Source organism: Gorilla gorilla, chromosome 16, assembly GCF_029281585.2.
Source record: "Gorilla gorilla gorilla isolate KB3781 chromosome 16, NHGRI_mGorGor1-v2.1_pri, whole genome shotgun sequence".
NCBI lineage: Eukaryota > Metazoa > Chordata > Mammalia > Primates > Hominidae > Gorilla > Gorilla gorilla.
In genome coordinates, this window is record NC_073240.2 from 89684256 (window position 1) to 89708899 (window position 24644).

Genomic DNA, 24644 nt, shown 5'->3' on the forward strand with positions numbered 1-24644 from the left:
TGTTGAACGGCAGTGAAAGTCTTATTGAGCATTTAAATGGAAATAAAAATATTCAGTGGACCTAATGAAGAGTAGATGACTTTCCCTTCTGTCCCCTCCCCGACAGGCACTCATGGTACCGGCGCCGGCGCAGCTGTGACTGACGCTGCAGACGGAAACTGACTGGGGTCAATTCAAGTCATGCAGGCTGTGAGAAACGCGGGGTCGTGGTTCCTGCGGTCCTGGACTTGGCCCCAGACAGCCGGGTAACAAATGACTGCCCCCTCGAGCCCACCGCCACCTCCAGGACTATGCTCCTACTCGTGTCCCTTGAGCCACCCGGGCCCCAGTGACCGTTAGGCCGTGGCCCTCACCGAGCTTTTCTTCCCAGCAGGGTCGTGGCGAGGACGCCGGCCGGGACCATCTGCACAGGCGCTCGACAGCTCCAAGACGCTGCGGCCAAGCAGAAAGTTGAACAGAACGCGGCTCCCAGCCACACCAAGTTCAGGTGAGCCCCACTTGGACCAGCCCTCTGGAGACCCGCAACCCCTGACTCTTGCCCGACACCCTCCAGAGTCAGAACCAGTGAATTTTCAGCTATGTCACTTGCTATCCGTGAGACCTTATGCAAATAAATCTGAGCCTCAGCCTTCTCATCTAAAAATGCGGATAATGCTGAGAGAGGTTGTGAGAATTAGATGAGCCGTGGTACAGAGTAAATGTTCAGTGAACATTCGTTAAATCAATGAGTGAATGTGAGATATCCATAACATGTATCAGCGTTCTTTTCTTCTGAGATGGAGATCTTTTCAGACCAACAACCTTCCCTGCCTCCAAAACAAAATGGGGAGGTGGAGGGCGCTAGCGATGGAACAGATGTTCCTGCACGTCTTACAGGTGGTCCAGGGTGGGTTTTGTGCTCAGCCCTAGGAACTGGCATCTTGCTTCCCGCCAGTGCCACCACCTCTGTATGCTGTATACACATCCACTTAACTTCACATCCATTTAACAAACATTTACCAAGAATCTACTATGAGTGAGACACCATGCTAGGTGCCATGAATACAGATACAAAAGATCATTCCTCCCCACAAGTAGTTCACAGTCTTTGAGGGAAAACAAACATGCAAACATTTTAACCATAATCTGCTCAATAGTATAATGGAGGTAAGCATTGGTTGGAAGTATGAAATCATAAGTGTCTAGCTCCTGGCCGGGTGCAGTAGCTCACGCCTTTAATCCCAGCACTTTAGGCGGCCGAGGTGGGCGAATTACTTGAGGTCAGGAGATGGAGGCCAGCCTGGCCAACATGGCGAAACCCCGTCTCCACTAAAAGCACAAAAACTAGCCAGGCGTGATGGCTGGCACCTGTAATCCCAGCCACTTAGGAGGCTGAAGTGGAAGAATCGCATGAACCCAGGGAGCAGAGGTTGCAGTGAGCCAAGATCACGCCACTGTACTCCAGCCTGAGTGACAGATTGAGACTCTGTCTCAAAGAAAAAAAAAAAAAAAAGAATAAGTGTCTCATTCCTGAGGAAATCAGGCAAGACCATGGAGAAAAGAACATGGAGCTCAGAAGTGAATGGGAGTTCATCTGGACAAGTTGAAGTGGGTCATTGGAGACAAAGGTAACCATCTGTGTAAAGGCATGTGGTATGAAAAAACATGGTGTGTTCAGGCGTGTATGTGATGGCAGATGAGGCCAACAAGACAAGAAGGAATCAGAATGCCAGGGGTCTTGTCTGTCACACTGGAGCTTTTACACTGTCCCCACTGAAGGCAGTGAGGAGCTGCTGAAAGCATCTAAACCAAGATTCTGTTGTAGTCATTTCTTCAATAATGCCAGGCACTGTTCAGAGTGTTGGGGATGTATCCCTGACCAAACAGACAAAAAGCCCTGCCCTCATAGAACTTAAATTCCAGTGGGTAGAAGACAGTAAATAGAAAACAAGTAAAATATAGGAGTATAACAGTTGGAAAGGGGAAGTGGGGGTCAAGCAGGCCTGCATAGTCACGTTCTGTAGGACTTTGTAGGCCGTTGTGAGGACTTCAGCTTTTACTGTGAATGAAATGGGAGGCCAATGGAAATTGCTGAATAAAGGGTTGACATGATCTTGCTGACAAGATCTTGTAAGCTCTTTGGCTGCTGTGTTGATATTAAACCATAGGAGAACAAGAATGGAAGCTGGGAAAAGTCCTCTAAGCAGTTAGAAGACTATTGAAATAATCCACACAAGAAACAATGGTGGCTTGGACCATGGTTATTGCCATGGAGGTATTATAAATGGTCTGACATATTTTGAAGGTAGAACAAGCAGGATTTGTTAATATACAGTGTGAGAAAAAGGAGCGAAGGAAGACCCCAAATTTTTTTGGCCTAAACAACTGGAAAGACGGAGTTGTCATTGATTAAGATGGGGAAGACTGCAGGAGTTTGGATGGGAGTTGTTAAGGTTGAGATTCTTAATAAACATTCAAGTGGAGATACAATGTAGACCATTAGAAATGGAGCTCAAGGGCCGGGCGCGGTGGCTCACACCTGTAATCCCAGCACTTTGGGAGGCCGAGGCAGGTGGATCACCAGGTCAGACATTTTAGACCAGCCTGACCAACATGGTGAAACCCCATCTCTACTAAAAATACAAAAATCAGCCAGGTGTGGTGGCGCGGGTCTATAATCCCAGCTACCCAGGACGCTGAGGCAGGAGAATCACTTGAACCCCGGTGGCGGAGGTTGCAGTGAGCCAAGATCGTGCCACTGCAGTCCAGCCTGGACGAGACTCCATCTCAAAAAAACAAAAAAAAAAAAAAAAGAAATGGAGTTCAAGAGTCAGACTTCAGACTTTAGCTAGAGATATACAGTTGGGAGACATCATAGAGATGATATTTAAAACCATGAGATGACAAAATCATTAATACCATAAATGTAGATGAAGAGAAGAGGTCCAAGGACTGAACCCTGGGGCGCTTTCACATTTAGAGATTTGGGAGACTAGGAAGAACCATCAGAAGAGACAAGGAACTTCCAGAGAGGTAATAGGAAAACCAGGAGAGAGCATTTGTTTTTTAATTTGGCTCAAGGTGGGGAGATCAGCTGTGTCAAATGCTGCTGATGTGATAGGTTGCTAGATCAATAACAGAATTGCCTATTATATTTAGTAATGTGGAGTTAGTTGGATTAAAGCATTTTTGGTGGAGTGGTAGAGGCTAATATCTGATTGAAATGGGTTCAAGGAGAATAGAAGAAGAGGATAGGAAGAAACAGCAAGTATAGTCAGTACCTTAAAGTTCCTTAAGAGGGCTCTGCTATAAGGGAATAGAGAAATGGACAATAGCTCCCAGGAGGTGGGTTCAAGAGGTTTTCGAGGGTTGTTCTGTTATTTTTTCAGTTTGGAACATAACAATATGTTTTGCCATTGGGAGCAGTGCAGTATAGAGGGGAAAAAACAAGTGATACTGGAGTGGGAACATTGCGGGAACAGTGTCCTTCAGGGGCTAATACACAAGTGGAGCACTGTAACAGGAGAGAGCACAAAGGCTGTGGGCACAGATGTTCAGTAGTGGGAGCTGGGAGAAAGTCTGATTGCTTCTATTCCCCTGTGGAGGTCATCCGCTCAGCAATGAGGAAGCAGGGAGTTGGAGGTTAGAGGAGACAAAAGAAGCTATAAAAGAGTCATCTGGGAGAATGGAAGGATAATTGAACAGGGTATGTGCTGTACTATTGCGAGGCAGTTCTAATAACTTCTAAGGTCAAACCCACAGGAAAGAATATAGTTGTAAACTTTGAATACCAATGTGTTTTTGTTTTGCCTTTTAAAATACCTCTAGAAAAGCAGGTAGGACTGGGGCGAGAGTAGTCCTTAGATTATAATATAATTTCTAAAATGGAATCTATTGTATTTCAAGTGGCTGTGGTGGGTACAAACATGAATCTGATTTGTGTGTGTAGGCCTAGAGGAACAGCAAGTTTATTTCCAGCTCCATTGCTGAAGGATGATTGTGTTCAAATTTTAAAAAGCACAGCTTGGTGAGCAAAGCTCTAGACTGAGACAGATCTACTAGGTCCAAGGCTTGACTTCTCTTGCTAACCCTATTTCCCTATTGGTACCTAATTTTCACCATCTGAAAATAAAAATCCTTATTTTCCTTAAGGATTTCTTAAGGCATTCTTAATTGTATTAATAAGTTAACTTATTAGAGATGATAAGTTAGATGACAACTTAGCTAGAAAGAGCCAGAAGACAGCTTGGACTAAGACAGTGGAAGATCTTGAACGCAACACAATGTGTTCACATCTGATTCTATTGGGACATTTGAAACATTGATTTCCATACCCCATCCAGAAGTCCAGGGTGAAGCTTAAACATCTGTATGCTTCACAGCTGACTGATGTTCAGCCTGCATTGAAAACCACTGGTCTAGGGTAGAGGTTGGCAAACTATGGTCGACTGGGCAAATCTGGCCAATTGCCTGTTTTTGTAAGTAAAGTTTTCTTGGAACACATCCTATTAATTTACTGTTGTCTGTACCTGTTTTTGGCATATAGTGGAAGAGTTTAGTAATTGGGACAGAGACCTGTTGGCCCGCAAAGCCCAATATATTTACTATCTGGCCCTTTACAGAAAAAGTTTGCTGTCCTTTATTCTAGGGGATTCTGGATTTTTTTTTAATGGTAATGATATGAGTATTATTTTTGTCTCATTTTTTGCAATGTAGAGTCCAGATATTGTCTATGGTTGATGAAATAAGTAACAGAGGTTTGACTGTATTTTTTAAATTGTGGGAAGAGGAACCTACAAAGGATCTGAAAATAATGAACACGGGTATACCTGCAGGGACAAGGAAGATGGGGAGTATGCATGAAAATCCCTTCTCATAGCGGAAAGTCCCCAGATGTGTCTGAAGTCAACAAGTCAAGAAACAGCATCATAAGCACAGCAGTCACACATGCAGTGGTGGCACCAGAAGGACTGAAAAGGAATGGTGGGGGCAGCCACTTCAGAAGCAGCAGGGGGCACAGAGCTGTTATTTTTTAACCATGTGTTGTATTTCTTTGATTTTTAAAAAGTCGAGACAATTTTAAATAAAATCTTTCTTCTAATTGCAGCATTTACCCTCCCATTCCAGGAGAGGAGAGCTCTCTGAGGTGGGCAGGAAAGAAATTTGAGGAGATCCCAATCGCACACATTAAAGCATCCCACAACAAGTAAGTGGGAAGGGAAACACTGGGCAGGTCTAGCGTGAGATTCTTTCCACTTCACAGGGAAAGTCAGGCTTGGCCCTGAATACCCCGGGGTAGAAGTGAGGGTGCTAAGTGCTGCATGATGGCGCTAATGTAGGGCACCGTCTTCCTCCTCACTTGAGGAACCACCTGCCATCTTACACAAGTTTCATAAAAATGTGAAATAGGGTGGGCATATCCTAGTTATAAGAATTCTTTGCTTTCCTTGAGAATAGTGTTTCGTGGTTTTGCTCAAGAGTTGGAAGGAGTGTATGAGGGGCATATGGTCCCACCATGAAGGTGTTTATTAAGTGTTGCTGATAGGGAATGGATGATATATAAATTAAAAGATATGATTCAAGATATTAATATGATTTATTAATACACTAACCAGAATCTAGACCTCTAAATAGATATTGTCCCTCTAAAGTACTCACCACTCTGGGCCACTGTGCACTGGCCTCCACCTTGTGGAGCTAAATGTGGATGGTGAGTTTAAAGTGACAAGACTAGTGTTCTTGTGTGGCTTACAGGCGGGGACAGTGCCAAGGGAATTCCCAAACATATGCTGCCAACAGAAGCATTGCTGGTATTAGTGACAACTTTGCAGGTTGGCCCCCACTTGGAAATGAGATCAGTATTTGGTCACAGCCAACCCACCCAGCAATTTAGAGACCAGCACAAGAGACTACAGTCATGGGCTAAATTGTGTGGCACAGATGAAATGCTGTAGGATTCATTTCAGCATTTGTCAGATAAATGTAAAGTGACAGCAATTGGATTTCTTTTTCTTCCCCTCAGACTAATAAGGACATAGGCTAACTGCATTTAAGTGTCTGTGGTCTACTCTATACAGCACTGTTCAGGCTGTCACAGAGACAAGCAATTATGCATCTATTCAATATGGAAAACCCTAGAAACTCTGGTAGGGGGAATGTCAGAGCCATAGCCAGGATAACAAGTGGATGGCCCAAGCCCGGGGCTGACTCCAGCAGGCCTCCCCTTCAGTCACTTCTCCTGCCTCCTTCTGTGAGCTCTCAGAGCTCTCCAGACCAGAAATAGGATGATGATGACTAAAGGGGAAATCAAAAGCATATCTGAGGATTTCTTAAGGCATTCTTAATTGTATGAATAAGTTAACTTACTAGAGATGATTAAGAAAAAGTTGTGGGTGGATGCAGTGGCTCACACCTATAATCCCAGCACTTTGGGAGGATCACTTGAGGCCAGGAATTTAAGACCAGCCTGAGCAACATAGTGAGACCCAGTCTCTACAAAAATACAAAAATTAGCCAGGCGTGGTGGCATGCACCTGTAGTCCCAGCTACTTGGGAGGCTGAGGTGGGAGGATGGCTTGAGCCCAGGAGTTGGAGGCTGCAGTGAGCTATGATTGTGCCACTGCACTTCCAGCCTGGGCAACAGAGTGAGACCCTGTCTCACAAAAAAAGAAAAAAGAAAAAAAGAGAAAAGTTTTACTTGTTTAAAATAATTTTTGATCATGGAATGTAGTGTCATAAGCATCAAAAGTATCCAATATGAGGCCGGGCGAGGTGGCTCATGCCTGTAATCCCAACACTTTGGGAGGCCAAGGCGGGCAGATCACCTGAGGTCGGGAGTTCAAGACCGGCCTGCCCAACATGGAGAAACCCCGTCTCTACTAAAAATACAAAATTAGCCAGGCATGGTGGTGCATGCCTGTAATCCCAGCTACTCTGAAGGCTGAGGCGGAAGAATCGCTTGAACCCGGGAGGCGGAGGTTACTGTGAGCCAAGATCGTGCCATCGCACTCCAGCCTGGGCAACAAGAGCAAAACTCCATCTCAAAAAAAAAAGAAAAAAAAAAAGTATCCAATATGGTAATATTGCTAATATTTTTTTAAGAGTCCTTCTTTTAGAGCTATGTACTGAAATATTTATAGACAAAATGATAGGTCTGGGATTTGCTTCAAAATAATCCATTGGTGAGGGGAGTGGGGTGGGAACAAGGTTTATAGATGAAACTGAATTGGATACGAGTTGATAATTGTTGAAGCTCGTTGATGAGTCCATCAGATTTCTTATGTTATTCTCTTCATTTTTGTGTATATTTAAAACTTTCCCCAATACAGTCATTTTCCGGGTGATACTTAACTAACTACTCTCAGATTATGGAGTGCTCTTTAAATTATGTGACTTACCAGTTTTCAGTCAGGTTTAGGGGAGAATTCTGACCTTTCCTGATACTTGCTGTAGGAGTTCAAAACATGTTCATCTGAGAAGCTCAAAGTAGAAGCAACTGAATTCCTTTTTCTTTCTCATCCAGGCTTCTAGGGGCATAAATTAGCTCTCTCTTATTTCCCTGAAGAAGAGTTGTATCCTATGTGCTTCTTCTACTTTTCTCAGCACACAGATCCAGGTAGTCTCTGCTAGTAATGAGCCCCTTGCCTTTGCTTCCTGTGGCACAGAGGGATTTCGGAATGCCAAGAAGGGCACAGGCATCGCAGCACAGACAGCAGGCATAGCCGCAGCGGCGGTAAGTGTGTGTTCCTTCTGCTTCCCTCTAGTGTGTGTTTGCTTTCTGCATGGCTCATCACTGAGTGGAGAATCCTCATTACACTACCCATTCAGAAGCAAGGGTTTGTCATGGCAGCTTTGATGCCCTGATTGGAGCATTGGTTTGAAAAGGTTTAGTGAAAGGCTCCTCTTTTTTCTTTCTCTCAGCTTCATTAGAGGTGAAGCCCTTGTTGGTTCATTCTAGGATGTAAGAGCCAAGATACCAAAGGCTTGAGAACCAAAGACCCCTCAATTTAAAAACCGTTCGCCAGGTGTGGTGGCACCTGCCTGTAGTTCCAGCTATTTGGGAGGCTGAGGCTGGATGGCTTGAGCCCAAGAGTTTGAGGCTGCAGTGAACTATGATCTCACCACTGCACTAAAGCCTGGGCAACAGAGAGAGACCCTGTCTCCAAAATAAATTAAAAATAGGCCAGGCGCGATGGCTCACAGTTGTAATCCCAGCACTTTGGGAGGCCAAGGCAGGCGTAAGAGATCGAGACCATCCTGGCCAACATGGTGAAACCCCATCTCTACTAAAAATAGAAAAATTAGCTGGGCATGGTGGTGCGCGCCTGTAGTTCCAGGTACTCGGGAGGCTGAGGCAGGAGAATCACTTGAACCCGGGAGGCGGAGGTTGCAGTGACTCGAGATCACACCACTGCACTCCAGCCTGGTGACAGAGCGAGACTCCATCTCAAGAAAAAAAATAAAAATAAAGACCAGTGGTTTGGGGTTGGGAGAGGTATGGTAGTCTATTTGGAGAGTACATAGTATCGTGGGGACTCATGCAATAGCAATACCAGTTCCAGTGTGAACTGTCGTAGACCCTTTTAAGAAGCAAATTGGCAAGGTGCTGCTATTGGTATAGTTATTGAGCATCTACATGTGCCAGACACTTTACATTCATTATCTTGAATCTTCAGAGACCCTCAGTATTATCCACATTTTCATAAGCCAATTGAGATTCAGAGTGTGTGAGTTGCCCAGAGCCATGCACCGATTCAGTTCACTGATCGGAACCCAGATTGGTCTGGGACCAAAGCCTGCACAATTTCCACTATAGTACAGGCCTTACAAATGTTCAGACTCTGCCAAACCAGATGTATTTCCTGAAGGAAAAGCTTGACCTTCAAACAAGAGAAGGCACCCCAAAATATTGATTGCATGTACTATCATCAGAAATCAAAATGCTGTAAATGCCCAACCATGGACAGATCATACACTATGAAAAGAAGTATGTCACTGTTCACAGTGGCTTCTGCATGGTGAGTCATGAATGGTTTCTGTATATTTTCCCATTTTTATAATGAACTGCCTTTATTATCAAGAAAGAAAATTTTAACTCTAACTGCTTAGAGATTTTAAATGATAATACTTGTAAAGTGGGTATTTAGGTTCAGCCTTGAAGCCTAGGGTGGCGCCTCATGGTCTGAAATTCTGCATTTGCCCACCTGAGAAAAACCTGAGCAATATTTAGAAATTTCCATTAGGTGGCGGTGCTGTCCTAGGCTAAACAGATCACAGTCACGTGAATTCTGCAACCTGCCAAATTCTGTGATCTCTGCTGGCGCCTGTCCTCCACTATAGCCATCTGCCCTTTGCCTCCCTGTTTACTTCTCTGGTTGCCCTTTCCCTGAGCTCACACACCCCTTGCTCTAGGAGGCAGTAGCAAGAGATTTGGATGCAGTAGTTCTCTCCCCGGGGCACTAACCACTCATTGCTTCTCTCCAGAGAGCTAAACAAAAGGGCGTGATCCACATCCGAGTTGTGGTGAAAGGCCTGGGGCCAGGACGCTTGGTAAGTTACAGTTATTTCCATAGTGTACTTGCCTCCTAGTAAGTGAGAGAATTTGGGGCTTGAGAGCAGAGTACAGGGAGAGTAGAAAACACCTTTTAGTGGATTTCCATGTTTGCTTGAAGTTCCCGTCAGTTGTTTCTATAATTGACTAAGCCCCTCAGAGCAAGCCTAGATCACTTAGTGTAATTCATCAGACACTGAGTGCCTGCTGTGTGCCACGCACTGGGAATGGGAAGGTGGTTCCTGGGGGAGCTGTCACAAACAAATCCCTTAGGACAGACTGGTGAGCGCAGTGGTAAAGCATGTGCCCAGAGTGCTGGGAGCCCATCAGGGGATCCCGAACCTAGCAGGGATAATCTTTCCTGATGATCATTAGCACAGATAATCTTTAGCTTCCTCAAAGAGGTGACATCTCTCTGACTTTGCAGGAATAATGAGGTATCAGGGAGGTGGAGGCACAGCAGGTGGTGGGGGACATTGCAGGCAGAGAAAACTGCCTGAGTAAGCTGCAGAAGTATGATACCCAAGGTGTGCCAAGGTCTACAAGAAGTCTTTGTTCGCAGATTGTAAAGTGCAAAGTGGAAAGTGGTGGGTACAATTTGAGAGGGGAACAGTGTGAAAACCTGGTTAAAGGGTTTGGGTGGAGACCTTTGTGAGAGTAGAATAGGATTGGGATTATAGGTATCAAAGCCAGTGAGCATCTCACCCCTCCCTTCCCTTCTCTATGCCACCCTGTCCCTCTCCAAACCCTGCCTGGAGACACTGGATCATCATTTCTGGGACCATGTCATTCTACTTTTCCTTCTGTTCCTTCCAGTCTGCCATGCACGGACTGATCATGGGCGGCCTGGAAGTGATCTCAATCACAGACAACACCCCAATCCCACACAACGGCTGCCGCCCCAGGAAGGCTCGGAAGCTGTGATGGGAAGGAAGCCTGCACTTGGACCTGACCTCAAGCCTCAGCTCCAGTGGGACCTTGTAAAATGCTCCCTGTCAGAGCTCTCCAGAATATGCTTGTTGGAGATCCTTCAGGCAGTAAGGGAGAGTTTTGCCTCCTTACACAGTGGCCTTTGCTTGCACCTCCAGCTGGAGATGGGTGTGCCCCAGAAGTAAGCTTTGCGTCTCTTACAAGAGGGGAGCTACAGGGGCAGCCGTGGCCTAGGCCCAACCTCTGCTCTGAGAAAATAAATATCTGTACCATCTGTCATAATTTTGAGATTTTTGCTTTCAGAGTTACATAATTCCTACTTCCTCCTGAAAAAGAGAGTGTGAAATGAGCTGAGACCTCAGAGGAAAGTAAAATATAAATGTGAGTTGCTATTTACCAGACACTTTTGGTTTCAGATATTTCTTTTCTAGGCCCTTACCCAAGATTTCTAGAGCTAATCCTAGTAACTTTTCTTATTAATGACTTATAATTTGGCCCCAAACTGGGAGCTTTTTGCCACCTACCTCTGGATTCTGATGGATTTCGCCATTATGGGCATGTTTAAAGTTAGCCCTAAACACAGGATTTTCTACAAGTGGACAGTCAAACTCCCCACACTAAAGTGGCAGTAATCGTTTACACTCCATGGGCTTCAGCAGTCCCAGCACTAAAAGCGGGGAGGGTAGAGTTGTACAAAACATGATTCTTGGCCAGGCACGGTGGCTCACACCTGTAACCCTGGCACTTTGGGAGGCCAAGGCGGGTAGATCACTCGAGTCCAGTTAGAGACCAGCCTGGGCAACATGGTGAAACCCCCTCTCTACTAAAAATACAAAAATTAACCAGGCATGGTGGTGTGCGCCTGTAATCCCAGCTACTCTGGAGGCTGAGGCATGAAAATCGCTTGAACCCAGGAGGCGGAGGCTGCAGTGAGCTGAGATCCTACTGCACTCCAGCCCAGGTGACAGCGAGACTGTCTCAAATAAATAAATAAATATAAATAAAAATTTAAAAAATTAAAAAACCTGATGATTCTCTAGAAAATAGGGCGGATGGCAGGATGGCCTTGAGTAGAGCCCAAATCTAGAAGTGCAGAAAGCAAGTTGATAAGGAACCTGGGTAGTGCCGGCAGTGGAGCACAACTCAGGACCCCCAGGCAGGACTGACTGCTCCTCTGTTGGGGCTCTAGGGTTCCTGGATACGGCACAGAGGCCAAAGGTGGGGGCTCTAGAGACACGACCAGAGAGTCCCCTCTTCCACAGGCAAAGACTAAGGGTGAGAGTATCGCCAGAAGCTGAGAAGGAGTGGTCAAGTACACAAAAGCACTGTTCCTCCCAGATGAGTGCAGGAAGGGCTGCTGACCAGAAGGGGAAGGCACTGTGGAGTTTTACTTCTGTGTCCAGCCAGCTAAGTACTGTGATCTGCCTGAACTCAGTATAGGAAAAGACACAGATACCCCCTTAAATAGGCAAGAGGCTGTGTTAGGACAAAGAAAGGAGGAAGATCATGAACCAAGACATGAATTTAGAGGAAAAATGCCTCCCTACTGCCTTCTCTTTAGTCCTTAGCAGGTCCTATGAAGGCCATCTTGTGACAGTGACCAAAGAAGCCCAACCGGAGGCTTCTTGGATCAAAGCCACCGTCGGAAGGAATTAGACTGTTTCACCGCAAAACTACATATAAACACAATGCATTAAAACATGGTGCACTTGAAAATTGCACTTTGCGATTTGATATGGTTTGGTGGACAGAGGGCCCGTAGCCATCAGACAGTTCAATCAGGGTCTGAGCAGGAAACAGCTCACAAGGTTTAAGAGAAAAGCTCAATGAAAGCTCTTTGCAGAGGCGTGGGTAAGATTAAGGAAATGAAGAAGGTGGACTACAAAGCAGCTGCCACCCTAGGCTAGAAGAGGCAGGGAAGAACAGTTCCTAGAACCTGGCAGGAGCTGCCACAGCAGCAGAGTGCAGCTCTGCCAAAACCATGGCGTGAGGGAGAGGGAAGAAATGCCTGGCTGTTCCCGGCCTGTAGTCCCTTGCTGGGGTCCCCCTTGGCTGATCCCAAAAGGAAGCAAAAAGGAAGGGAACTCAGTGTTGTGGTACTTGGAGGCTCAGCCTCCCAGGCTGCAGAGTGGATCTGGAGGGACACGTAGAGGATAGCAAACACAGGAGGCTTCTGTGGCTCCTATAAGTCCTCCATACACCATAGGTTTTTATTTTGGTTTTGGTTTTTGAGTCTGGTTGTCACCCAGGCTGGATTGCAGTGGTACGACCATGGCTCACTGCAGCCTCAAACTCCTGGGCTCAAGTGATCCTCCAGCTTCAGCCTCCTGTGAGCATCTGGGACTACAGGCGCATGCCACCACACACGGATAATTTTTGTATTTTTTGTAGAGATGTGGTCTCACCATGTCGCCCAGGCTGGTCTTGAACTCCTGGTCTCAAGCAGTCCCCCCCCTCAGCCTCCCAAAGTGCTGGGATAACAGGCGTGAGCCACTGCGCCTGATCCACACACCATAGTTTTTAAAATGTTATTTTACTCACAAGAGGACTTTGGAAAGGAAGATCCTGCCCAGCAGAGCCTACATGCGCAGACAGGACAGAGGACCCTTAAGGATCAATGGTCTTGTTGCCGGAAATGGATGTCTGGCGCAACCCCTGGAGCTAGTTTTGGGGAGGCCGCCTTGTTGACTGTGCACTGGAAAATGCATGTTGCTTTATCGTGAGCTCTCGGTGCACAGTGTTGTTTCCAGGCTGAGTGGCCAATAAAGCTGGTGCTGTCTTAAACTGTACTGTCTCTTAATCATTTGTCTTGGCCTCTCAAAGACTGACCTTCCCACCCCCATGAGAGACCAAGGCACCTTCACCGAAGGCTGACCAATCTAGGCAGTGATTATTTACCTAAAATGCTGGACTGCCCTGTCCCTGCTGCCACAGCCCGTCTCAAACAGCAGGTCTCTCCTTCCTGAGGAAGCAGGTGGAATGTGTGCCTGCACTTCCCACAGGCGGAAAGATTCAAGCCCAGCATGTGGGTCCCAAGTATTTGCACAAGCAGGGTGTTGGCATCAGCTTGTGTGACACACTTTGTTGTCTTCTGGCAGCAGAGCCTCAGATTATTTCTACGGATGCATCTGCAGTTTTGCTTCTAAGGCTGGCTGCGCAGGACTGGCTACATAAGGAAAGCCTATCCTCCTACACTAGCAAAAAAACAGATGCAATTTCTTTCCTTTCAGCATAGACGCGACGTTTTCACATCTTTCTGCCAAGGCTATCACCTGACACCGAGATGTACGGTCACTGCCAAAATAAGCCTGTTTACCACTAGAGTCCCTGAATGCTAGCAGAATTTCACTGGCACCTTGGGAGAAAGAATTTACCAACTCTATTTGCCTGTAACCTGGCTCTGACATGTCTCTTTAAAAAAAAAAAAAATGCATATATACCTTCCTGCTGGACTTTATTCTTTTTCTCTACTCATTTTTCTCCTATTCTGGAAAGACAACATTGCTTTTGAAACCTGGGTACTATCAGCCTAAGGTGATGAAGCTGTCACTTGCCAAAGCAGAAATTATCCATTCACCAAATTAAGCCAACATGGGCTAGTCCACAAACATGGAGGCCAGGCACTGGGGGAACAGGGCTGGAGCTGTCCCTACTCGAGTTCACGCTCTGAGGAGGCAGGACAGGTATGTGGCTGAGTTAGAATGGAATTCCATAAAAGAGGCACAAATGATATTGGCGTTGGAGTGAAAGACCCATCCCCTCAGCTTCAGGGCCGGAAGGGAAGTCTTTGTGGAGGAGAAGGCATGCAAGAGGAACCATGGGCGAATGAGCATCCTCAGGAGCTCAAAACAGCATGCAAGGCTGAGGGGTGAGAGGTCATCAGGTTCCTGGTTCCCACTGAGTTGACACGGTGGGTCACACGGTTCGGACTGGATAGGGAGACTGGATGGAGAGAATAGCTTACCAGAGGATTCAAGGGAAAGGAAGGGGTCATAAAACTTGCAATCAGGGCAGGTGCAGTGGCTCACACCTGTAATCCCAACACTTTGGGAGGCCGAGGCAGGCGGATCACCTGAGGTCAGGAGTTCGAGACCAGCCTGACCAACATGGAGAAACCCCATCTCTACTAAAAATACAAAAAATTAGCCCATCGTGGTTGGCGCATGCCTGTAATCCCAGCTACTTGGGAGGCTGAGGCAGGAGAATCACTTGAACCCGGGAGGTGGAGGTTGCGGTAAGCCGAGATCATGCCAGTGTACTCCAGCCTGGGCAACAAGAGTGAAACTCCGTCTCAAAAAAAAAACAACAAAAAAACAAAAACAAAAACAAAAAAAAACTTGCAGTCACACCAAGGTTAAAGAGCATGCTCCACAAATGGGATGGACAAAAGGAGGGGGGTGTGTAGACAGCTGCAGTCAACAGGAATTTCAGAGTTAGATATTCAAGAGAGAGCTCATTCACAGGAGAGGAAGTGAGGCACACGGGTGTCTAAAATAGAGTCGAAATACAAGTCACTGAGGTTTAAGTCAAGTAATTATGTGGACAAAGAAACTTACCTTGATGCTGAAGCCTGGAAGTGGATGTCAGGGAAAAGGATAGAGAAGTCTATGAGGTTCAAAGTCCCTAAACAAAGTGGAGTGGCCCATAGTGTAGGAAGCAGACCAAGAATTCAGGAAGGCAGAAGTAATAGATCGTATGCACTTCAAAAGAGAAGGGCTGTCAAGTGGGGGTGGTGGAACAATATCCCTGGAGGGGCTGAGGAGGGGGGAGCATGCTGACGCCTATCCCTGTCCACTGGGTGGGAGGTAGGGGGTGGCGTGCACAGTGCTGGGGAAATGATGGTGATGAGGCTGTCTCTCCTCAGTAGACTGAAGGTGTAGGGACCGTGGTGGGAAGGCAGCGGCTGTGGACGCAGATGCCCAGAGCATGGAGAATCAGAAGAGCCTCTGGGGGCCTGGAGGTGTGGGGCCAGAGCCCCTCAGGAGCCAGGAACTGGATTGGAATCTATATCTAATACCCAACATCTACTCTGCTTCCACCCTGACTTTATAACAGAAGAATTTCAAAAGCTCAAAAGCTGTGAAATGATGTTTAATCTTACTAGTAATCAAGGACATAGAAGCTAAATGCCTTAGCATCATTCCCCAAATGTAGAGATGCCAATCAACGCCATAGTGGGATGAGACAGACCAGGAAAACTACAGAGTAGGGAAGAGAAGATGGCCAAGACTGTAAATGCAAGGAAGAGAGACTGTGAAGGAGGCGGGACAGAGGGCTTAGTCGGAGTGCAGGTTGCTGTCCAGAAGTCTGACAGGAACTCTACAAGATGAGGTGCCCCTTAGGTTTAGCCACGTGGAGGTCATGATTCACCAAAGGGAGAGAGGGTCAGAGACAGTGGGAGGTGAAGAAATAGAGGTTGGGCCAAGAGTGCTGAGTTTTCTAGTAAAGTCTGTCTCGTGATGATGGAGAATAAATGGGATCAGCAGTTTCCCCTGCACCATGATGGACCAAGAGTCGGGGTGTGCAGAGGAGACGAGAAGAGGCTTAGAGCTGTGGAGAAGCAGACCTCAGCCAGGTGGCTATCTCCCCTCTGAGGGAGATAGCGGTGTGGGACCCCAGGGACAGGCATGCCCGTTGTAAATTGGGAACAGCAGTGTCTGATGTGAGCAACGTGGGCACCAACAATGGAAACAAAATGTCCTTGGAATCAGTACACAGGGAACGTTTCGTGTTCTTTCCGACATTCTACACCGATTGTTCTGAAACAAAGTGTGTGCTCTCTCTCAGCTCTTACTGGGGGAAGGTAAATACCTAGAGCCTCTTCAGAGGGATATTTGGCAATATCTGTCAACACAAGATGCAAAGACCTGTGGCTTCATAATTCCCTTCTAGGAATGTATCACATAGAGACAGCATCGCTGTCCACTAGAACTCCTTGCACAACAGAAATGCCCTATATCTTCCCTGCCAGAATGGAAGCCACTAGCCCCACATGGCTCTTAAAATGTGACCAGGAACTGCGTTTTAAATTCTATTTAATTTGAATTAATTTACTTTGAAATAGCCACATGTGACCAGTGAGTATGGGACCACAAAGCTATAGATATTCTTTCCCATGTGTACCAAGTATGCAAAGATATTTTTGAAGGTATTGTAAAAGATTGGAACCTAAATGTCCATCAGTAGGGGGCTAGTTAAATTACAATACAGTACATCCAGATAATGGAATGTTGGCCCTGAAACACACCAAGATGCTTTGCTAAGTGAAAAATAAACGAGTGGGGGCAGAACGTTGTGTACAGTGTAGTTGCTAATTTTTGTAGAAAAGGAGAAAAGGTGTGTACATACATGTCTGTGTATGCATTGAGTATCTGGAAAGACATATCCCAAACTGGCAGTGTGCTCAGCTCCAGGGAGGGAAACTGGGTGACAGAGTAGCAGGTGGAAAGCAGACTCAACTCTTTACCTTCTTCACCTTTAGAAGTAGGTGCCATATTGATGTTACTTATTCATATTAATTAATGAACCAATTAAAATAAAAATGAACTTTTTAAAAAAATGTATAGATGCTGCAGTCAGGCATTACATAAATTATCTGCTGAAATGTGCACATAACATTTTTTTAGCATATATTTGGACACACACAGACCCTGTAACACTCCCCATCTCCACTGTTGGTCCAGTATTTGGGGGAAGACATCTGATTTGGCTCTGAAATTTGTTCTCGTAATTAATCTGGCTTCTCTCTGCTGCCCACCCAGGTTCAAATAAAACTGTGCACATGCTCCCAAATTAGCATAACAAGTCTTGCCAGAAAAGTCAGCCTCGGTGTCATTATTGCTTGGCTGGGAGGAGGAGGCAGAGAGAGCAGGGCGATCTGTTTCCATAGTGCCCTGCGGCAGCTTAACCGCCTAGGATTTGCGTAATCCCCTTGAACTAAAAAGAAATGTCAACTGAGGGGCAGTATGGTGTCACAGGGGGCCCTGGCTGGGAGGACACCTGTTGTCTAGACCCAGCTTGAGCCCAGACTCAGCATGCAGGCTGTCAGGCCACACTCCCTCCCCAACACGAGACCTCAGTTTCTCCCTCAGGACCATGAGGGGGTTGAGTGGGATGCAGCTCCAGCATCTACGGAGCCTACAGGTCCTTCGTGGCTGGGAAGAAAGCCTGGATCCTGACTCGCTAAGCTGCTCTGAGGGAGAGCCTCAGGGATGCTACACAAGCCAGATGCTATGCCCCAGGGAATCCAATTAGTTCTCCCCTAGACTCTAGGCCAGGCCCGCTCCCTGCCGACGCCCCCCACCTGCCACCCTGCTCAGTTGCCCATTCCTTCTAGCCTGCTGGGCTGAGAAGAGCTTAGGCTTTGGAGTCACAAAGACCAGAGTTTGAATCTCAGCTCTACTGTGTGACCTTGGAGGAATGGCTGCATCTCTCTGAGCCTCAGCTACTCCCGCCTTCACAGGACCGGCAGGGGGATTTGTAAGGCAACTGTGTACTCTGCTCAGGCACAGCGAGTGTCATCCAGGCTGGCCCTGCCTTTCCTTCCCTGCCCTCCCAACCCTCACACTGCTAAGGTGGCAGCTTCCATCCTCGAAGGGCCTTGGCTGATTCTGTGGGGCCCTGGCGGGGAGCACAGTGGTGAATGCAGATGCATGCCCATCTTGTTGCTGCTGTTATAATTATTAATTATTTTCAAATATTTTTCCCGTAATTTTAATCAGAAAAGTCCTGTGGGAGCCAATCACCCATCTTCCTAATTCCTTAAATTCATCCAACTGTAGATAAAGCCAGATCGTTTAAAAAAAAAATTGCAGCCAAAAATAAAATGAAATGAAAACGCCAAATGATTGGTAAGTCTATCCCTCAAGAGTCTTTCTTCCCTCCCTCCTTCCTCAAGCATCTATCAACACTCAGATTCAGGATGTCTAAGCCCTAGTAACTGGCCTGAGCAGCCTAGGAGGCTAGCTGGGGAGACAAATTCAGAAAAAGTCCATTGTGACACCACTGAGTGCTACCACAGAACGGGGACACCTGTGAGTGAGTGAGACAGCGCATGCCCTAGAGTCTGTGTGTGTGATGGTGGTGATGAGAAGATGAATCAAGGAACACTTCCTAGAGGAGGTGACACAAGCTCAAAATCAGAGTAAGAGTTAGGAGGCAACTATGGGTGATGAGGGGTGAAAGGGGGAGGTTGCAGCAAAGAAGATGGCATGAACAAAGGGTAGAATGCAAGGGATCCTCCTTCCTCGACCTCCAAAAGTACTGGGATTACAGGTGTGAGTCACCATGCCCAGCCTTAAATTAAAGATCTTGAAAGCCAGGCACAGTGGTGCATGCTTGTAGTCCCAGCTGCTCAGGAGGCCAAGACAGGAGAATCACTTGCACCCAGAACTTTGAGTCCAGCCTGGGCAACATAGCAAGACCCCCATCTCTTAAAAAAAAGAAAAAGAAATATGAGTGCTCTTGAGATGGGGAGATTATCCTGGATGATCTAGTGGATCCTAAATGGAGTCACAGGTATTCTTATAAAATGGAGCCAGAAAATTTGACTACATAAACAGAAGAGGAAAGGCCATGTGACCACAGAGGCAGAGACTGGAGAGATTCAGCCATAGGCCAAGAAATGCCAAAATCCACCAGAAGCTGGAAGGGGCAAGAACAGATTCTTCCTGAAACTGTGATGGTTCATTGCCCGATGTGCACAGCAAGTCAATATGCCGAAACACGAGGTTGCAGTAGAGAAAGGAGTTTAATCACAGGGTCACTGAATGAGGAGATAAGAGGAAACCTTAAATCCATCTCCCCAGTGAGTGTGGGGCTAGGGTTTTTAAGAGTTTTGGAGTGGGCCGGAGTGTGGAGATCATTGATGGGTGGAAGAGTGCAGGGTGAAGTCACGGGACAAGGAGATGAAACAGCTGAATTCTCATGCCGATCCCATTCCTGTGTGGGGGTCTTCAAACTCATTCCTGGAATTCATGGCCTGGAAAATACCTTAAGCCATCCTTACACAAAAGCTCTATGATTCTAATGTCAGAGATCCTGTCTATAGGAACAACGTGGATGCAGTCAGTTCTTAGTCTCAGAATCCTAATGTCAGAAATCCTATCTGTAGAAACGATGGGGATGCAAATGCTCAGTAACCAGCACTACATGACTTTTAGCAACAAAGAAGAGGGCCAAAGAGCAGCCTGATCAATGCTTAATTCTAACTATATTTCTATTCAGAGCTGGGCGGGCAATTCTTATCAACCCTGTAGAGATGGTTTCATTCCCTAGAGCCTCTGAAGGAAGCATAGCCCTGCTGCCAACTTGATTTTGGCCCAATGATACTGATTTGGGACTTCTGGCCTCCAGAACTGTGACAGAACAAATGTCTGTGGTTTTAGGCACCCAGAGTATGGTCATTTGTCACAGCTGCCACAGGAATCTAATAGAGGTAGGAGAGAATGCTGGAGAAGTCAGTGGGGATGGAGAGAAGTTGGGGATGGTGGATATAGAAGAGGAAAATGGGCAAGGCTGGGGTGGACTGCAGGTGGGATAAGAGAGGGAGGGACAGCCAGGCATCTGGTGGCCTCATAACATCAGAAGGGCCCTATGCTACTGGAGCACCAGGAGGGCCCTCTGCAGGCTGTAAGCAGCATGAGCCTCTGAAAGGTTTTAACAGGGCTGTGCCATGGTCAGAGGTGTGTTTTAGAAAGAGCAGACTGGGGTCTGGGGTGCTGGATGGACGAACTAAAGGCACCTGGAGTCAGGGAGACCCACAGGAGGTAATGGCTGGGATCCAGGTGAGAGATGAGTCTGGCAGAAAACAGCCACAAGCAGGATTGCAGGCAGGGCAGATTCTAGGGAGGTTTAGGAGGCTGTCTTAGTCCCTTTTGTGCTGCTATAATGGAATACCACAGACTGGGTAACTTATTTCTTACAGTTCTAAAGGCTGTGAATTCAAGGTTGAGGGACCAAATCTCATGAGGGCCTTTGTGCTGTGTCATCCCATGGAGGAAGGCAGAAGGGCAAGAAAGGGGATATGAGAGAGAGAGAGAGAGAGAGCATGAGACAGAAAGATAAAGGGCATGTGAGAGAGAGAGAGAGAGCATAAGAAAAAAAGAGAGAAAGAATGCAAAGGCCAAATTGGATTTTCTAACAATCCATTCCATGAACTAATCACCTCTTAATGGCCCCACCCCTTAATACTGTCACAATGGCAATTAAATCTCAACATGGGTTTTGAGGGGACATCCAATCCATGGCAGAGGCAAAGGTGCCATTTCCGGGTGGAGGAGAGGGGAGAAGTACAGAAGCGGCTGCAGGGGCGCCACCAGCAGAGCCTGTGTGGGCCCCGGCTCAGGGATGGGACTCGCCTGGGCCTGATCCTGAGCCCTCTGAAAGGGCGGGGGAGCTTCCGTGCATTGTAAGGACCCCTCTCCAGCCCCCTCAGCTGTGCCAGCCGGGCTGCATCTGGGAGACGACACACAGGGGATCCTGGTGGTCTCGTCCCTGGGAGCAGGCAAAAGCACATTTTTTGTCCTGTTGGGATTGGGATAATTGGGGCATTAACGGAAATGCATTTCTCACCTATTTTCTGTCTGATTGAAAACTTTGCAGTCATTTAGAGCTCTCGCACCTCCTCTAATCAGAGCTCACTTCGCTCAGACAGAGGCAGAAAACTGGGTCACACGTGGACTCCAAAGCCTCCCAGGATGCGACAAGCCAAAAGTGCAGCATCCCCCACCTCCTCTGCTCCCTGCCACCCCAGGACAGAACCACCCTACCCCAGCCCCTCAGTGAGCACACACTCTGTAGCAGGCTGAACTTGGAGTACCGACAGGATACCCTTTATTTTTCTCCCATCACTGCCTCCAATCAGCTTCCTCACATCTCCCTTTCTAGACTCCAAAGCTCCATCTCAGGGAGACTCTGTGGCTTTCTGGTTACTTTTTCTTCTTTTAATAGAGACGGGGTTTTTCCATGTTGGCCAGGCTGGTCTCGAACTCCTGACCTCAAGTGATCCACCTGCCTTGGCCTCCCAAAGTGCTGGGATTACAGGGGTAAGCCACCACTGCACCTGGCCTGGTTACTTTTAATTCCAAGAATAAATCCCATTTGATAGTTATGACTCTTCTTCAGAGACCTAAAAGTCCAGTCAAGTCTATAATAAAACCTCAATCTCACAACCCACGTGCAGCTTCCCCTCCTCATCTTCAGGCTTTTCCAGGTCTGGGATCGCAGAAGATGGAACTGGGGGAGAGTCAGGTTGTTTTGCTCAGCAGGTGCTATATGTGAGGCTCTCTTGGCCAACCCTGGCAGTTACACCTCCTTTACTCCAGGAGGATTCTTTCATGGGCCCTAGAGTGAGCTCTCTGGAGACTTGCCCCACCCATCCATCCATGCAGAGACCTCTGCCCCAGGCCTTTCTGAGGGGGATATGGAGTTGTACTGCCCAGACCTCCTCATGGAAGCACCTATCGCCCAGCTACTGGGAGCACTGTCAGCACCAGGGACAGCCCAGGCCACACCCTTCCAATGGCATGACCACCAACAGGGGACATCCCTGACAGACAGTTTCAGCTCCAACTGAACCCCCCAGGGGCCTGCAGCACAACTCACCTTCTTCCTCCGCCTGATCCCACTTCCTCCTCTTCCTCCCACAGGCATTGATCCTGGGGTACTCCCCTAATCTCCAACACAGGGCTGTCTCCAGGTCGCCTCCAAACACAGCCCCTTCCCTGACAAGCCTGAGCACTCTGCACTGCCTCTCCTCACCTGCCTCAGCTCCTGCCCTGTGGCCCACCCCATCCAGCCTCCTATTGGGGGGACCCCTGAGCCCCATTAGGTGAGAGGGGTACCAGCAATGTTGGCTCAAGCCCAGCTCCCTTCACAGTGCCCACTGAGCCGCAGGAGCCTTGGGGGCCACCAGTTGCTAGCAGCATAACTTACCCAGCCATTGCCGCTCTCTCTTTGCCCTACCATACAGGCTGCTCCTCCAGCCTTCCACTTCCAGGCTTCTCCTGGAAGAAGCATGCTCCATTATCTACCTGCATGGTGATGCCCCAACCAAGTCACATGAGGCACCATCAGTGCTTTGCTCCCAAGAACTCTCTTGTTGAAGTCTGCTTTAGAGGTGGCACGGAGTAGGCTCACAGGTTTTCTGCAGCTCAGCAAGCCTTCAACCAGATCATGAGACATCACCCTGCACCTGTGATAGGCTCCACACTCTACAAGCCAGCTGCCCTTCGCTTGACTTCCAAGCAGGGGAAAGCAGCTGTGGCTGTATATGATGTCTCACGAGTTGTGCCTGCACAAGAATTGGAAGAAGAGTGGCAGAGACCAGCCTCATGCCCCACCCCCACCCCCTGCCCTTGGTTGTCTTGGGTTTTTTTACTTTTTAGTAAAGCATTTGCTTACTCCCCACTCTTTTGTTGGGGAGATGGTGGATTTTTCCATAGCAGCTTTGTGGGTGTTGAGAGGTGGCTGTGACAGTGGCCATGAGAGCCTCTCCATTGGGGTCAAGAAGCTGAAGGTCGCCCGCCCCCACAATCCCTCCTCAAGCCCTGTCTTCCTGATGGGGACCAAGGTAGCAGCAACCTAGGGCATCTGCAGGAACACTCTGGACCCTTCCAAGGATATGTAAACACCTAATATCCAGTAACAAATCCTTTTCCACCTAAAATAGCCAGAGTGGTTTCTGTTTCCTGCAACCGAGAGTCTGACTGGTGCAATACACCTTTTCAAAGTCTCTTACTTGGCCTGGAATGGGTGGCCACTGTTGGATTCATTTTGCTGTCCTTTATTAAGTCCTGTCTGGAGGTGACTAGCCCTTCTCTTACCAGCCCTTCTCATCCTCGGCTGTTCACATGAATTCCTAGGGACCCTTGTGAAAATGCAGGTGCTGATTCAGTAGGCCCTGGGTGCAGCCTGAAATTCTGCACCTCTAGCAAGTTCCAGGAAAGGCCTTTGCAGTAACCCTACCCTGGACCTGCCGAAAAGCACGGCTTTAGACTGTGGACCCTGTCTCAGCCTCCAGGAGCGCACAGTGAGTTGGCTCCCTAACTGCACGCAGAGCTGGCTGGGCAGCGAGAACACGGGCCACCTGCCTTCTCTGCACCTTGTGACTGAAGGAGAAGTCCAGCCTCCCAGGCACAGGGCAGCAGGGCTTCCTGGGTGGGCTTGTGATTTCTCGAAGGACCAGCATCTCAGGAGCACCGAGGAGCATGGCAGTCACTGTGCTGGGGGCAGAGATGGGCAGGGACCAGGGAAGGAAGTCCCCTGAGGGTGGCAGCTGCTGGGCTAGGCCTTCTGTGGCAACAAGTGGGCGGAAGGCATGGCGTGAATGATGCGGGGAAGGCCAAGAAACGCATTGGCTGTGTTCCAGGAGCCAGGAAACAGCCCTCCTGAGTGATCCGGGCAGGATGGGGCGGAGTCAGTGCAGGTGCTGGCTGAGGGGAAGGACTGGAAACAGGGCTGAGGCCAGGCAGTGAAGGGCCTGCAGAGGAGGCTGGGGCATGCCTAAGGGTCCTGAGCAGGGCTGTGATCAGAGGCATGGCAACACTTGGAGAATGGAGAGTGGACAGCAGTGAGGAGATGGTGGCCTGGAGAGAGTGGCCTGAGGGACAGAGGCACAGAATAAAAGGGCTCTGATTTCATGTGTCCTCCCACCAGCCTAGCAATGGGAGCCAGGACTCATGGGCCTTATTAACTATATTTTATAAACTGATCCATTCACTCAGCCAGCTTTTGTGTTTTTTCAAAAGTTAGGGCACTAAATATGGCAACAGAAAAGAATATGTTATCCATCCATTTAGATTATACCATAAACTTGTGCCTTTGCAGGGCACACTGAAAATATCCAGCATGGCACTCAATATATGTGTTGAATGTGTCAAATGAATGAGTGAATTTATAAAACTAGAGCAAGTTGCCATGGGTGGGGGTCTTCTGGGTTGCCCTGGTCATAGGCTGTGGGGCTGGCTGGCAGCCTGTTCCTGTGGGACCACCCTCTCTACTCCAACACACCCAGCCCAGGTTTAGCAGAGTGGTCACTGATCACTAGAAATATATAGATCTTCTTACTGAATGTCTAATAAACAGCTCAACCCAACATGGCTAAATTGCAACTCTTGGTTTTCATCCCATCCCCAGAAAATCCTTCCTCTAACCCAGTCTGACCTAAGGTAACCACTTACTGTCA

General features: G+C 47.8%; 2 protein-coding genes across 6 annotated transcripts in view; one reads left to right on the forward strand and one right to left on the reverse strand.

Moving 5' to 3' along the window:
- Positions 1-24644, reverse strand: part of MRPL46 (mitochondrial ribosomal protein L46) — a 53081-nt gene that overhangs the window by 8116 nt on the left and 20321 nt on the right. The window lies entirely within an intron of this gene.
- Positions 65-13248, forward strand: MRPS11 (mitochondrial ribosomal protein S11). Of its 5 annotated transcripts, none has more exons than XM_004056719.5 (6): positions 65-245; positions 371-487; positions 5087-5185; positions 7582-7711; positions 9463-9528; positions 10346-13248. In XM_004056719.5, exons 1-6 carry the CDS (start codon positions 181-183, stop codon positions 10451-10453), a joined length of 585 nt encoding a protein of 194 aa, XP_004056767.1. In that variant the 5' UTR covers positions 65-180; the 3' UTR covers positions 10454-13248. The 5 variants fall into 5 exon arrangements, with proteins under 5 accessions (XP_004056767.1, XP_018866542.1, XP_018866545.2 ...); XM_019010997.4 differs by having other exon boundaries at positions 374-487; XM_031002214.3 differs by lacking the exons at positions 65-245; positions 371-487 and adding an exon at positions 1471-1607.

What these genes read in the sequence shown, in the direction of transcription:
- MRPS11 (XM_004056719.5), top strand. Translation starts at nt 181, where the DNA reads ATGCAGGCTGTGAGAAACGCGGGGTCGTGGTTCCTGCGGTCCTGGACT. An exon ending in CCCAGCCACACCAAGTTCAG is followed by an intron (nt 488 to 5,086) that starts GTGAGCCCCACT and finishes TTCTAATTGCAG; the next exon opens with CATTTACCCTCCCATTCCAG. An exon ending in CAGGCATAGCCGCAGCGGCG is followed by an intron (nt 7,712 to 9,462) that starts GTAAGTGTGTGT and finishes GCTTCTCTCCAG; the next exon opens with AGAGCTAAACAAAAGGGCGT.